Source organism: Dictyostelium purpureum (genome assembly GCF_000190715.1).
Source record: "Dictyostelium purpureum unplaced genomic scaffold DICPUscaffold_202, whole genome shotgun sequence".
NCBI lineage: Eukaryota > Evosea > Eumycetozoa > Dictyosteliales > Dictyosteliaceae > Dictyostelium > Dictyostelium purpureum.
Window position 1 is genome coordinate 39,481 of NW_003519538.1, and position 15,378 is coordinate 54,858.

Consider the following 15,378-nt stretch of genomic DNA (forward strand, 5'->3'; position numbering starts at 1 on the left):
ATTAAATTTGGTTTTTTTGTTTATACATTTAATTTTATTTTATTTATATTTTATTTAAATAGTTTTTAACAATTTCTCTAGTATTATCTGCATCTATGACTGATAAATTTCCAAAATTTGTAACTACTTCAAAGTGTGGACCTTTTACGTTCTCCTCGAGTTGCACTTTATCAAATTTTAAAACATTACGTAGATGATTAACTGCATTGACAGATTGGCGGCGATTAACCCATGTATCCTCTGGTGAATGAATTATTAACCAACTTGTATTTGATCTGTCCAATGTTGTTTCTTTAATATTTGTAGTGTCAAACCAATCGTCATTGAAAACAATTTTGATATCTTCTAAATAATTTGGGAAATCTTCGTGTAATGCTACAAAATCATAGAGACCTTGAATACCTATACAACCCTTTATGGATGTTTTAAGTTGTTTATATGTTTCATTGAATTGTTTAAAACGATTTTTATTATCTTTAATCATTTGATCTATATATAAATCCCAATTTAATGCTACAGTACTTATCATATGGCCTCCACATGAATGACCCATTAATACTATTTTACTATTTGAATACATTTCTTTACCTTTATCATCGCAATTGTTTTGAATTAACCATACTATTGACTCTATTAAATCGTAATTGTGCTCTGGATATAAAATTCTTTCGGTCTCCTTGTGTTTATCGCTTGAAAGTCTGTAGTTTATTACAGCACATGCAACATTTACTTTTTCTGCTAAATATTTTCCTAAATTGGAATATTCTTTTTTATCTCTTGCTACCCAAAATCCACCATGAATATAAATTACCAAGGTTCTATCTTTACCATTGTCATCGTTTGGATAATACAAATCTAATTGTTGCTGTTCGTTATTATTACTATTATATGAAATATTTAGTTTTTCAATGATGCTCATTATTAATTGTAGTAACTATTAATTATAAAAAAAATGAAAAAAAAACAAATTAATTAGTTTTAAAAAAATATTTAAAAATAAAAAAAATAAAAAATAAAAATAAAAAAAAAAGAAATAATTTGTAGTTCCAAAAAAAAAAAAAAAAAAAAAAAAAAAAAAAAAAAAAAATTATTTCTATAAAAACAATGATAGAAGCTATTTTTCTTTAAAAAATATAAAAAATTAAACTTACTTTTTTTGGTTTTATACAATAACCTGAGATTTAATCTATGAAAAAAAAAGAAATAAACCAAGTCAACTATTTTTCTTCCATATTAAAAACTTCATCACAAAAAACACACATCTCTTTGAATTTTTTTTTTAATTTTTTTTTTAATTTTTTTTTTGATGATGAATAATTTAAAAAAAAATAATAAAAAAAAAAAGGGTTGAAATTTTTTTTTTTTTTTTTTTTTTTTTTTTTTTATTTTTTTTCATTTTATATATATCAAAATTTTAAATTATTTTTTAAAATTACCCACATAAAAGTCGTAGTAATTTAGAAGAAGAAAGAAAATGAACAAATTAATTGCATTATTACTTGCAGTTTTAGTTTTTGTAGGTATTGTTTACGCTGATGACATCACCGTCACTGACGAAAATGTTGTTGCTGAACAAACTACTACTCCAGAAGTATCATTCTCATATATTTTCCCAGACAACCAAGATAAAAGTAATATTAAATTGAAATAGAAATAAAAATAGGAATTTAAATATATATTGTATTAAATGATGTTCATAAAAAAAAAAATAAAAATAGAAAAAAAAAAAAAAATATGATGATCATTTAAACAATATAAAACAATAGAAACAATAGAAATAATATTAACATTAATTCATTTATTTATTAATAATTAGATTTTGCTGCTGGTTCAGTTGCTGAAGTTCTTGTTGGTTTCACCAATAAGGCCGATAAAGCTTTAAACATTACCCACATTTACGCCTCATTAAACCACCCACAAGATTCATCAGTTTACATTCAAAACGTAATTATCATAATTAAAGAAAAAAATAAAAAAAACTTTACAATATACTAATTTTAAATTATATTAATTTCAAATTAAATAAATCAATAAATCAAAATAATTTTTACACGCAATTTTTCATTCAAAAATTTAAACAATTCAATCAATAACAATAAATAATACTCAAAAAACTATTTATATAGTACACCCGTGGTGATTTTGGTATCGCTGTTGAAAAAGGTCATCATGCTACTTTAGCTTATCGTTTTGTCCCATCTGAATACTTAGAACCAAGACAATTCGGTTTATTAATCAGCTTAGAATACCAAGATGGTGCTCAAAACTACACTCTCACTTTCTTCAACTCAACCATCAATATCACTGAAAAAGAAAGCTCATTCGATATGGATTCGTATGTATCACTAGCATTTTAAATTTTTGAGATTAAATATAAAGATAGAGGATGGTTATAATGAATGATAACAAACAGCAATATTAAACAACTATTCAGAAAATAACTTGGATATCGATGCAATTGATCGTTAATTTGTTTCATTGTTTTGTTCATTCATTCGGATCATTTTTAAATTTTTTATAAATTTTTTAAACCATCATATTAATCTTTTTTTTTTTTTATCTAGATTCTTCTTACTTATTCTTGGTTTCGCTGTTATGGGTGGTGTTGGTTACTTTGTTTACAGCAAAATGCCAAAACAAAAGAAAGTTCGTCGTACTGTTTCAAAATCATCATCAGTTGCTAAAGTTGAAACTGAAGCTGATACCGCTGATTGGTTATCAGGTACCTCTGCTGATAAATCAAAAAAATCAATCAAAAAAAACAAATAAATAATTTTAAATAATATGGTATATAAAAATAATTTTAAATAAAAAAATAAAAAAAATATAAAAAAATATAAAAAAAATATAAAAAAAGATTTATTTATTAAAAAGATTAATGATGTATTCGATAAATGCGCAACATCACAAAAACTAAATTTGGTTTTATTTTATTTTAGTTTTAATTTTTATTTTATATTATTATTATTATTATTTATTATTTATTTATTGATATATTAAACTATAAATTAAAATATTACAATAAATTATAAAATATATTTTTTTTAACCCGAGTGGTATGATGGAGGTGCTTTGGTAGATTGATCTGTGGATGTTTGAGCTTCACTGTTAGTTGTATCTTCTTTGACCGATTATGATAATGTATCTACATTGGTCTTTGGTTCTACTAAGAGTTGTTCTTTGTATAATTCGAGAGATAAATGACTTAGGGTTTTTTGATCTATACATATAATTCTATCATTTAATAAATAGTTAATGGTTGTATTTTTTGTCAATTAATTTGGTTTGTTACATTTTTCGTCAAAATATTTTTTTCCAAGTTTCCTACAATTGGTCTTTAATATTTTTTAGTATTGTTTCATTCGATATGTATGTATATATGTATTATATATAATAAATTAAAGGGAATAGAAATTTAAATATATAAATTTAAAAAGTAAAATTAATAAAAATATTATAAATTAAGAATTAAATTGTAAAAAAGTTTTGGTTTATTAAGGTTATAATAGTTTTTATTATTTTTAATTTAAAATAGCATTATTGTTATTTTTGTTGCTTTGATGTTGATGTTGATTTTTTGTACTGATTTTGATGTGGTAAAACTATTTGTCTTTGTTATTTTTTCCATGTTATTTTTTAGAATCATATAATGGATGAACAACATGAAGATCAAGAACAACAAGAAGATCAAGAACAACAAGATGATCAAGAACAATAAGAAGATCAAGAACAACAAGAAAACAATCAAATTATCGATGTTCTTGATCATCTTGTTGTTCTTAATCTTCATGTTGTTCTTGTACTTGTTCTTCATCTTCTTGTTGTTCTTCATTGGTTATATAGAATTGTGATATAAAAATTATTAAATGTGATTAAAAAATATGATAAAATAAAACGAATAAAATATTCAATATAAAATATGTAAATGAAAAATAAAAATATAATTTCAAATTAAAAAAAATTAATTTAAAATATTTTTTATTTAATATTTAATTTTTTTTTTTAATATCATTTTTTTTATTTTGGGTATACAAAATGTATATGAATTTTATATCTAAAATAGTTAAATTATAATAAGTTAAACACAAGTATAGTATCTTTTATAATAATTTCTATAAAAAAAAAAAAAACACATTCATTAACACATACCAAGTTTTTTAAAATAAACACTAATATTAGTTTCTAAAAAAACACAAATTATCACTACACTTACCAATTTACCCAAAATATTTATTGATATATGAAAATATAATATATTTTAATAATTAATTGTTATTTTTAACTCACTTTTATTAGAAATAAATCAAAACAAAATTCACTTCCAAAATTGCCACAATCTCAAAGAAAATAACTTTTTTGGTGCTGTTTTTATTAGAATGCTTTATATTGGTTTTGTTGTATTTTAGTTTAACATTAATTTAGAAGTATTTAATCTTCACTTTTAAAAAAATAAAAGATTCTAAATATAAAATAAAAAAATAAATTAAAAATTATTTATTTAATAAACAATTAACTTTATTTAAAATATTTTAATAAAAATTATTTAGTAACTCCTTTCATTTTAAGAACATAGCTTTCAAAGCTCTGGAAATCAATACTGCCAAGACCCTAAAATGAATTTTAAAAAAATGATTAATATTTTTCATAATGAATGGAATTGTAATTAGTTATATCTATGTCATACTGATACTGGGTCCCAACCAGCTGCACTCCAACCCATTTTGCAACAATAGCTTCTATTACATCTATTACTACCAGCTGTAATATCATTAAATGCTTGTGGATACTCTTGAGCCATTTGATAAAGAAATCTTAATGGTGATTTACCATTTGCTAAAAGTTTATCATTAATTAAAGATATTAAACCTGCTAAAACTGGTGATGAACTTGTTCCATCTACTGGTAAGTTGCTACATGGACTATATTTTTAATAAAAAAAAAAATTAATACTATTTTAATTTTCCAATATATTTTTATAATCTATAAAATTACCATTTATCTAAAACTTAATTAATAAAACAATTAAAAAATTTTTATTTTTTTTTTATTTTTTTTTAAAAAAATTAAAAAAAAAAAAAAAATTTAAAAAAAATTAAAAATAAAAAAAAACGAATGCTACTTTTTTTTTTTTTTTTGTTTGTTTAGTAAACAATTGTATTACAATAAACTATCTTTTTTAAAACAAAAATAAAATGGATACATTAGAAATCGAAGTTGTTCCAAGAGTTGATAAAGAAGATAGATTTACTATCAAACCATTAAAAGAAACTTTAGTATGTGTTTAATTTTTTATTTTTTATTATTATTTTTTTTTAATCACCACATAAAAAAAAAAAATTATATTAATGTATATTACAATGTAGTCATTCGATAAAGGTTTCTTTTTATCAGTCAAAGCTATTCAAATGTTAAGAAAGAAGAGTCAAGGCAAGGTTGTAGTCATTGGTATTGCTGGACCTTCAGGTGCCGGTAAAACAAGTTTAGCACAAAAAATTGTATCAGTATTACCAAAATCATGGTAGGTGTATTATATGTATATTTCATATGGTTTCTATTAATATTCTAATATATTTAAATTGTATAGTTTAATTTCATTGGATAATTATTTAGATAGTTCAAGACAAATTATTGAAGAGAATTATGATGATTATAGATTAGTCGATTTTGAATTATTAAGAAATAATATTAGTGATTTAATTAGTAACAAGTCTACAGATTTACCATTGTATGATTTCACAAAGAGTGGCAGATATGCATATAAAAAAGTCCAACCTCCAGAATCCAAGGTATTGTTAATCGAGGGTATCTATGCATTACATGAAGAGATCCGTCATTTATTAGATATGCGTATTTCAATTTCAGGTGGTGTTCATTTCGATTTAATTAAAAGAATTTTCAGAGACGTTCATAGAACTGGTCAACAACCACACGAATCACTTCAACAAATTACAGATACTGTTTATCCAATGTACAAAGCTTTTATCGAACCAGATCTTCAATTGGCAGAGATTCAAATCGTCAACAAGTTTAATCCATTTGGTGGCTTATTAAATCCAATTTACATTTTAAAGTCCCTCAAGAATGTCACTGTAGAACAAATTCACTCTGTTTTAAATAAATCAACTATCCAACAACATACAGCTCGTTACTATGATATCTATTTAATCCCACCAAACACTACCTTTAGTCAAACCTCTTCATGTGATTGGATTCGTGTTAGAAATTATGATGGTCAATATAGCATTATGTTTAGTGAAGAGATTAAAGAAGGTCCATTCATTATCTCACCTCGTGTAGATTTTGTTGTCGGTGTAAATATGTTGGGTGGTTTAATGTCATTAGGTTATCAAATGGTTGCTATTATTCACAGAAAGTCAACAATTTTTAAGGATGGTAAAATCATTATCTCTTATGATGAATTAGAAGAGTTGGGTCAAACATATGTTCAAATTAAAGGTTTTGATGCTAATAGTGTCCAAGATGCTGGTAAAAAGTTAGGTTTAGAAGATAATTATATTCAAAAATCTTATATCGAATTATATCAAGATAAATACAAAAAATCTTTAAATAACATAACAAATGGTATTGGTGCAATTAAAGATGAAAATAATAATAATTTATCTTTATCCACTTTTATTAACTCCAAATTATAAAAAAAAAAAAAAAAAAAAAAAAAAAAAAAAATAATTATTACTAAACATTTTAAAAATAATAGCAAAAAAAGAAAATAAATAAAATTATATATAATAATTTAATATAATATCTAGATTACTTTTTTTTATATTTAATATTTAATATTTAACATTTTATAAATATTATTTTATTTTTTATTTTTTTTTAAATAGTTTTTATTTTATTTTATTTTTTTATTGTTTATCGTTTTCTAAAATTGATAATAATAATGTTTCATCAAAGTGTTTACTAAAATTAACGTCTTCTGCTAAACCTTTTCTCTTACGGGTTTTAATTAAAAGTTCACGAGCTAGATGTGGTTGTGGACTTGGTTCTAATGGTCTAAGTTTAATTGATTTATCTAATGGATCACCAGGTACGATTTGCCAGTGGTCAAAAGTAGATAAACAAAAAGCTTGGCCTTGGGTATGAACTCTAAGGTCAGTTTCGAAACCATAGCTATCTAATACTGGTAATAGGGCTTTTGTGATGTGTAAAGGTGTACCTGGTTTAGGGAAGTCGTGAATGATATGACCACGACGACGAGTTAAAACATTTTCGATAGCGTTTAGACAATCGATTGGTGATATAACTTCAACTAAATATACTGGCTCCATAAGACGAGGTGTAGAAACAAGGAACGATGAGTGAGTAACTGAACGTGCTGCTGGAACAATGTGACCACTTGAACGTTGAATTGGCTCTGAAGCAATGGTAGCATCTAAAAGTTTGAATTTTACATTTCTAATTGGTTCATCTACCAATGGACCCTCTTTAGTTGCCCATTGGAAACCACGTACTACTGAATCTGAAATACTAAGTAATAATGAACGATTAACTTCGGTTGGAATTGTATCGTTTAAAAGAATGTTTGGACCATTCATATCTGGACCAAATGCCCAAATGGAGTTTGCTGCTAATACATCCCAATCATATTTGGTTTGGAAATATTCTGAACGTTTTTTCTTTGGCCAATCTAATTTTACGAGTCCACTTTCGATATCATCACCCAAGCCTTTCTCTAATGGTTCAGCAATCATTGTAAGACGATTCTTTTGATTTTGGGTATCTGCATAACATTTGATTGATGAAGTTTCGACAACAGTTTCATTTAAAACAATTACTGGGTCGTCGACCTTGATTTCGATTTCTGTATAAACTTCACGAAGATCGTATAATATGCAATCTAAATATAATTCACCTGTACCTAATATAATATGTTCACCTGATTCTTCTGCTTTAGTGATGGATAGTGGATAGGATTTATCGATCTTTCTAAGACCATCTAACATTTTTGGTAATTCTGATGGGTTGATTGGCTCGATTGCAACTTTACAAACTGACTTTGTAATGTGACGAAGTGGAGTGAAAATATGGGCAGCGTTTTCTTCTTCGTCGCTATTGATATCTTTTGCATCGGTGATGGTGGCTGTTTTGATGATTGATGAATCGATACCATCTAAAAGTACCCACATACCAGCTTGTGCTTTTTCAACTTGAATTTTATAACGGGCTTCACCAAAATATACACCATTAACATTTTCAGATTCCATATCTTCATCATTATCGGGCGAATATTTTTCACGAAGAATTCTAACAGATTGGGTTTGATGAATTGTACCAGACATAATACGACCTAAACAATCGAATCCTTTGCCATCGGGTTTGTTTAATAATTTTGTTACATAAACCATAAGTGGACCATTGGGATCACATTCTTTCATTGCACGACCATATTCACCATTAAGTGGACCAGTATAAATTCTAGTGGTTTTATTTTCTGCATTTTCCAATGGTGATGGTAATGCAGCCAACATATCTACAAATGCATTTGATTTACCACCAAAGAAAGTACCCATAACTACACGTAATAGTGGTCTAATATCTAGGTTGTAGGTTTCTTTTGTAAGTTTGATACCAAGTTCAGCTAAAGTATCTTCTATATTTGAACGGTCATCACTAATAACAGTTGAAATAATTTTATAAAGTGGATTGAGAATGAAATGAACGAACGTTCTAACTTGATCTGGCATTGAAGGTTTCTTTCTAAATGTACGTTCTTTAGGATTGAAATAAATATCACCCCATAATCTCTTGGAAAAATCTAATGTATTTAAACCAGTGGCACCATAAATCTCAGAGTATAATTTAGCAAACGATTGGAGACTGAAGCACCAACCCATTTCTGAACTTGCAAAAATAACATTACCCATCTCTGGTGAAACACGTAAACGTTGACTACTATGTGAACAAATATCTAAAATTGAATTAACTTCATCAATTGTATGCTTTAACTTGAAATATGCATCGATTGGAGGTAATTTTAATTCTAACATTAATCTATCGACTTTATTTATAATTACACAAATTGCTAAACCTTCTGAAACTGCATGCTTTATTAATCTTTCGGTTTGTAACATTACACCTTCCAATGCATCAATAACTACAACTCCTATATCTGAAATTGCTAAACTTGCTGTAACTTCATCTAAAAAGTTTGGATGACCTGGTGTATCTAGAATATTTATTAAATAGGATTTATCTTTTGAGTTTGGTAAAATTAATGACATTGGTGTAGATTTAATTGAAATTAATCTTTCCTGTTCATCAATTCTAGTATCAGTATATCTAATCTATTTAAATTGAAAAAAATACAATAGTTAATATTTATTTACATAAATAAAAAATAATATGTATGAAAAATTGTTATTACTTACTGGTTTAGTATTTAACCATTTTCTTTCATGAGTTTGTTGATATAACATATCCATAAAACTAGTTTTACCATGATGTAATTGGCCAACTAGAGCAACATTTCTTATAAATTGTGGATAGTTTGAAAGATCAGTAAGAAACTGTTTAGAGAAGGTTGTTTCTGGATAATCTTTTTCTTGAATTGAAACAGTTTTATTTTTTTGTGGATTAATGATTGGTTTTGATAATGGTTGTGTATCTTCATCTTGAACCATAACTTCGACACCTTTATATACATCATTTGCATCTGGATAGTATTGTTTATCTTCGTGTAATACTATGGCAGATGAGGTTGTAACTTGTCTAATGTTGTTGTCAAGATTCATTCTTTCTTCATCATCATCATTTGTTTCCTCAATATGTGGTTCATCTTGATTATATCCATTTGTTTCTTTATGATCCTCTTCTTGTTCTTGTTGTGCTTGCTGTTCGATTTCATATAATTGATCTTCATTTTCATCTAAATCTGGACCAATGTAATTACCGAATTCATCCCAAAGCTCTAAATTATCTGCCATTTTATTTTATTTTTTTTATTTATATATATAAAAAATATTTAAAAGAAAAAAAAAAAAACAAATGAATTGTTATGAATCAGAATAATAATTACAAAACTATTTATAAAAATAGTATTGATAAAAATTCACAAATGATGATAAATAAAAAAAAAAAATATATTTGAAAAAAATAAAATTGAAAAAAATGAAAAAAAATTTAAAAAAATATTTTTTTTTTTTTTTTTTTTTTTTTTTTCATAATTTAATTTTTCATTGCCTAATTAATTAATTACTATTATAACTTTAAAATATTGTTATTAGCATTTATATTGATATTTATATTGAGATATTGGAATTGTGTAATTGTTATATATTATGGATCAAGTAAAAGCACAAGAGTTAAATGCGAAATATGGCACATTATTATGTTTGGATGTTCCCGAGGGTTCAACTATTGGCATAGATAATAAGATTTGGACATCAGGACCAATGTTTAAAGGTGTTAAAATGATACCACCGGGTGTACACATGTTTCATTGCACTGCCTCAAACGAATATGGCGATAGTATAATGGTATCAAGCAGTTTTATTTGGGTAAAAGAGATTCAACATAATGATAACCAAGTAGATATGGAAGAACGATTAAAACCAAGCGGTCAAGTTTTTATAAAGAGATGGAATGCTGAGAATGAAGATTTTTATCCAAATAATGAAATTAGTGAACAAGAAAAAGATTCCTTTACATTGGGTGTTAGAAATTTCGAATTTGATAAAAATTTAGCACCATATCCATTCGATGGCAGCGAAATTCAATGGAAACGATTAACATCACACATCACAGAGAAGCTTTTAAAAAAAATACTTCCAATATCAGGTATAATCAATGGTGACTCTTGCTCATATGATCAACAAAAATCAAATGACTCTTCAAGAAAAGAGAAACAATTATTGGATGATTTAGATGTAAAACTAAAAGAATTCAATGAAAAAAGAAATATAAATAAAAAAAATATCAATAGTAACAATAATAATAATAATAATAATGGTAACAATAGTATTTCAAATTGGGGTATACCATACTTTTCAAAAATACCAAAGAATCCAAAACTACTCGATAAAGAATCTTTAAACAATACAGTTTCAATTTCAAATCTAACAAAATGGAATTTAGATAAATCCCAAGCACTAGAATATATGTTAAACAAATATTATAAAAATGATGAAATGGAAATTTTAGGTGAAATAGAATTTAGTTTTGTGCTATTTGTATTTGGCATGGCATGGCTGGGTTTCCAACAATGGAAAGATTTAACCACACTATTTTTACAATGCGACGAGATGGTAATCAAAAGACCGCTATTATTCACAGAGTTTTTTAAAGTTTTAAAAAATCAATTAGAAGAAGCACCAGAGGATATGTTCCAATCTGATATTTCAAATAGAGTCTTCATCAAGCCATTACTAAAGCAATTTATTGAAGCATGTTATAACCCAGAAACTACAAATTTAGAAACTATGGATCAGGTTCAACTAAACTTATTTAAAACTATTATGGATTTAAAGAACTTTATTGAAAATAAATTTAAATGGAACTTAAATTTATTCACTGAAATTAATATAGAAGATGACAATAAGGGCTATGGTATAAAGAAGGCACCAACATCATCAAACGAAAAAAATAAAAATGAAGATGACAACGACGAAGATGACGAAGACTATAACAATCAAATGCAAAATGCAAAATCTGCATATATTAACAATCAGGGCAATTTAGATTTCAACAATGAAGACTATGACGAAGAAGATGACGAATATAAGCCAGTATTGGTTTTAGACTCTGATATGGATCATTATTTATAACATAATATAAAATAAATAAAATAAAAATTTGTAAATAAAATAAAGTATATTTTATGAAGTGTTCCATTTTAAAAAAACTTTTATTTCCATTTCTTTAATTCGCATAAGCTATTGCAAGAAAAGATATTAAAGCCGGCACACCCATATCCTCTTGGGTTAATAGAGCAATTATTTCCTGTATTTGAACAGTCATCCTTGCACCCAAGAATTTCACAGCCTGTCATGCACGAAGAGTGAGTTTGATCACATTGTTTATAGTCAGCATTTTTATTACTGTAGCAACTGTCATAATCTGAGTTACAATTACGTTGACAACGGGAATAGTCTATGGACCAAGAGTTAACAAGTTGTAATAATGATAACACTGTAAAAATCAATATTGCTATTTTTATCATTTCTTTTGTTTATAAATATAAAATAAAAATTTAAGTTATTTATATTGTGTGAATTTTTTTACTGAAATGAAAAAAAAATTAAAAAAAAATAAAATAAAATAAAATACAAAAAACAAATACTTTAAGAGATAAAATAATCCAATTACAACTTAAAAATTTTTTATAAATAATTTTTTTTTTTTTTTAATTTGAAATTATAGGAGGAATAAACAAAAGAAAAAGAGAAAAAAATATTTTATATATTAAAAATTTGATTTTATTTTATTAAATATTATATTTTTTTATGCGTTAAAATTTTAAAATGAATTAATAAATTATTCATAAAATATATACTATTGCTTATTTCTATTATATATTTATATTATAATACATAACATTGTTGTTGTTGTGTTATATCGGATTTTTTTTTTTTTTTTTTTTTAACTGTACAAATTTATTATACATTAAAATTATAATGTATATCGAACTATTATTACTATATTATTATTATAATTAAGTTTTATATTTATATATGGTGATTAAGTTTGAATTGTTCTTGAATATAAACTTCTAGTATATTCAATCTCTTTAATAATTTCGTCAATCCAAAAATCCAAGTCCTATAAATATAGAAAAAAAAAAATTGTTAGTCACTCCACATAAATAATGTAAATATATAGTTTTAAAACTTACATCTACATCCTTGGCTTGTAATAAAAACACTTTTCTCATTGTTGTTGCAAATAATTCAAAAGTATTTGGCCTATCATGAAAAGGCTTTTTTGAAACTCTTGAACCTCTTAGGGGTACTCTATCTATTGGTTCAGGCTCTTCTTTACTCTTAAAATATAATAAATATCCATTTTCTATTTTAAACCATCTTGTTCGCCAACTTGGAAATATATGACCACGCTTAACCAATTCACCCTCTATAACTTTTCTCTTTTGCTGCTGTTGTAGTTTAGCTTGGCCTCCTGGAGATACCAATGCACCTAAATTCGAAAATGATGATGATGATGATGCACTAAATACACCAGATGACCTAATACTTGGTGATGATGGTAATGAATCGATTTCTGATAAAGTATCATTACTTGTATTTTCATTACTGCTGATGTTACTGTTGCTATTATTATCTTTATTATTAATACTGTCGGTTGTATATTCACTATTTACATTGCTATCATTCCCATCAATATTATTATTTTTTAAAATTTCCATTTGTTTATTTAATTCACTTTTTGTATTGGTGGTACTATTATTATAACTATTATTAATATCCTCTTGCTCTTGTTTTTCTTTTAATTCCTTTTGTTCCTCTAATGAAAGATTCTCCAAACCACTTTCCATTTTTTCTTTCTCCTCTTTTCTTTATTTTATGATAATTAATTTTATATAAAATAAAAAACAAAACAAAAACAAAAACTATTATTAATAAATACTACACTTTTTAAAAAAATAATTAAAAAATTAAAAAATATTTAACAATTTTTAATTATTATAAAAATTAAAAAAAAAAAAATTTAAAAAAAAATAAATATTTAAATTATAATTATAATAAAATTAAAAAAATATTATTTATTATTGAATATATATGTAAAATAAGATTTTTATAATAAATTTTTTTTTTATTGTTTTTTGTTGTGTTGTTTTATTGGTGTAAAATTACTAATTTTGGAAAAATTAAAATATTAAATTTATTAAAAAAAAATGAAAAAAAAATAAAATAATAAATTTATCGAAAGTAGAGTGTTTAATTTTAATGAAATTTAACACAAAGTGGGTGAATATATGTTTATATAAATATAATCTATCTTTTAAATGAATTATATATTATAATATTATTTGTTTAATTAATGTGGTAAAAAAAAGTAGAAAGGCTGGTGTGGAACGAAAAAAAATAAAAAATAAAAAAAAAAAAACAAAAAATAAAAAAAAATAAAAAAAATAAAATAAAATTTTGGAAAAAAATATATTATCCAGAAACCCCAAAAAAATAAGAAAAATAGTGATGTCAAAAATTCGAGTTTTTATCCAATTTTAAAAAAAAAAAGAATCTTTTTAAACAAAAAAAAATATTAAATTAAATATCTTTGTTGTGAATTATAAAAACAAAAAAAAAAGTGGGGTTAAATTATTAAGTGTATTAAAAAAACACACAAAAACAAACTAATTAATATGAGAAAAAAATAAAATAATTTATATATAGATTTAAACTCATTATTATAATAAAAATACATTAATTTCCCAATAATATTAACTATTTATAATTGAAAATCTAAGATGAGAAAAAAATAAAAATTTAAACTCTATTATAATAAAAATACATTATTTTGTTTATTTTCTTTCTTTTAATAAAACTTCATAATTTTCTAATTGTTTCATGAAACCCTGGTTTGGTTTACATTGAGGTCTTGATGATTTAACTATTTCTAATGATTCTGATAAAGCTATATTAAATTTATACATTAAATAGGCAATTATTATTGTACATGATCTACTAATACCTGCATTACAATGACACAATAAACCAACTTCATTTTTCATTTGATTATCGATAAATTTAAAACATTTTTCGAAATGATCAATAATATTAAATGATACATCATCTAAAATTTCACAATTAAAATAATCAATAACCAAACCTTGTTCATTATTATTATTATTGTTGTTGTTGTTGTTTTTGTTTTTGTTGCTATTTTCTTTAGTAAATAAATTTTCTATACCAAAACCTACATTCAAAATTGATTTTATATTTTTTGAAATTAAATCATCCTTATTAACAGCACAATCCTGAGAACCAATATAAAGATTATAGCTTTTTATTGAGATATCCACATTTCTTTTTAAAACTTCATCTGGTATTATTATTTTTAGTGAGATTTGATCAGGTGTAGTATCTACAACAAAACCATTTGTTGATTTGATTTCTATTGGTTTTGATTCAACATTGTTCAAATCAACTTGATATCTTTTCCCACTGACATCAGTTATTGTAGTTTTTTGAACTTTGTTCATGCTCTTTTTTTTAGATAAAAGTTCATCCAAGTTAATCATTATTATATATATTTTTGATAAATTAAAATAAAAGAAAAATAAATAAAAAAAACTGTAAAAATTTTTTTTTTTTTTTTTTTTTTTTTTTCCCATATTTTTGATGATTTTGAATAAATTGGAATTTTTTTTAATTTTTTTTTTACATTATTAAAAAAAATTTTTTT

The 15,378-nt window shown here is 24.3% G+C and overlaps 8 protein-coding genes across 8 annotated transcripts in view; 3 read left to right on the top strand and 5 right to left on the bottom strand.

Annotated features, from left to right (window-relative positions):
* Positions 1 to 43: 43 nt before the first annotated feature.
* On the bottom strand, positions 44 to 919 carry DICPUDRAFT_154506 (uncharacterized protein; the record flags this gene model as incomplete). Its single annotated transcript, XM_003289982.1, has 1 exon — positions 44 to 919. One exon carries the CDS (start codon positions 917 to 919, stop codon positions 44 to 46), a length of 876 nt encoding a protein of 291 aa, XP_003290030.1.
* A 555-nt stretch (positions 920 to 1,474) lies between these two features.
* On the top strand, positions 1,475 to 2,769 carry DICPUDRAFT_80780 (uncharacterized protein; the record flags this gene model as incomplete). The annotated part of the gene is made up of 4 exons (XM_003289970.1): positions 1,475 to 1,631; positions 1,817 to 1,944; positions 2,127 to 2,335; positions 2,565 to 2,769. 4 exons carry the CDS (start codon positions 1,475 to 1,477, stop codon positions 2,767 to 2,769), a joined length of 699 nt encoding a protein of 232 aa, XP_003290018.1.
* A 2,423-nt stretch (positions 2,770 to 5,192) lies between these two features.
* On the top strand, positions 5,193 to 6,653 carry DICPUDRAFT_80781 (uridine kinase; the record flags this gene model as incomplete). Its single annotated transcript, XM_003289971.1, has 3 exons — positions 5,193 to 5,273; positions 5,364 to 5,518; positions 5,585 to 6,653. 3 exons carry the CDS (start codon positions 5,193 to 5,195, stop codon positions 6,651 to 6,653), a joined length of 1,305 nt encoding a protein of 434 aa, XP_003290019.1.
* Positions 6,654 to 6,866: 213 nt separating this feature from the next.
* On the bottom strand, positions 6,867 to 9,944 carry DICPUDRAFT_154511 (U5 small nuclear ribonucleoprotein subunit; the record flags this gene model as incomplete). Its single annotated transcript, XM_003289983.1, has 2 exons — positions 6,867 to 9,305; positions 9,390 to 9,944. 2 exons carry the CDS (start codon positions 9,942 to 9,944, stop codon positions 6,867 to 6,869), a joined length of 2,994 nt encoding a protein of 997 aa, XP_003290031.1.
* A 354-nt stretch (positions 9,945 to 10,298) lies between these two features.
* On the top strand, positions 10,299 to 11,783 carry DICPUDRAFT_80783 (uncharacterized protein; the record flags this gene model as incomplete). The annotated part of the gene is made up of 1 exon (XM_003289972.1): positions 10,299 to 11,783. The coding sequence occupies one exon, from the start codon at positions 10,299 to 10,301 to the stop codon at positions 11,781 to 11,783; it is 1,485 nt and encodes a 494-aa protein (XP_003290020.1).
* An 80-nt stretch (positions 11,784 to 11,863) lies between these two features.
* Positions 11,864 to 12,178, bottom strand: DICPUDRAFT_80784 (uncharacterized protein; the record flags this gene model as incomplete). Its single annotated transcript, XM_003289984.1, has 1 exon — positions 11,864 to 12,178. One exon carries the CDS (start codon positions 12,176 to 12,178, stop codon positions 11,864 to 11,866), a length of 315 nt encoding a protein of 104 aa, XP_003290032.1.
* Positions 12,179 to 12,696: 518 nt separating this feature from the next.
* Positions 12,697 to 13,507, bottom strand: DICPUDRAFT_154513 (uncharacterized protein; the record flags this gene model as incomplete). Its single annotated transcript, XM_003289985.1, has 2 exons — positions 12,697 to 12,777; positions 12,851 to 13,507. The coding sequence occupies 2 exons, from the start codon at positions 13,505 to 13,507 to the stop codon at positions 12,697 to 12,699; spliced, it is 738 nt and encodes a 245-aa protein (XP_003290033.1).
* A 987-nt stretch (positions 13,508 to 14,494) lies between these two features.
* Positions 14,495 to 15,378, bottom strand: part of DICPUDRAFT_154514 (uncharacterized protein) — a gene marked incomplete at both ends in the record, with an annotated part of 1,942 nt that continues 1,058 nt past the window's right edge. Inside the window, one exon of the mRNA XM_003289986.1 lies at positions 14,495 to 15,178. Within this exon, the coding sequence (XP_003290034.1) occupies positions 14,495 to 15,178 (684 nt within the window). The remainder of the gene's footprint in view (positions 15,179 to 15,378) is intronic.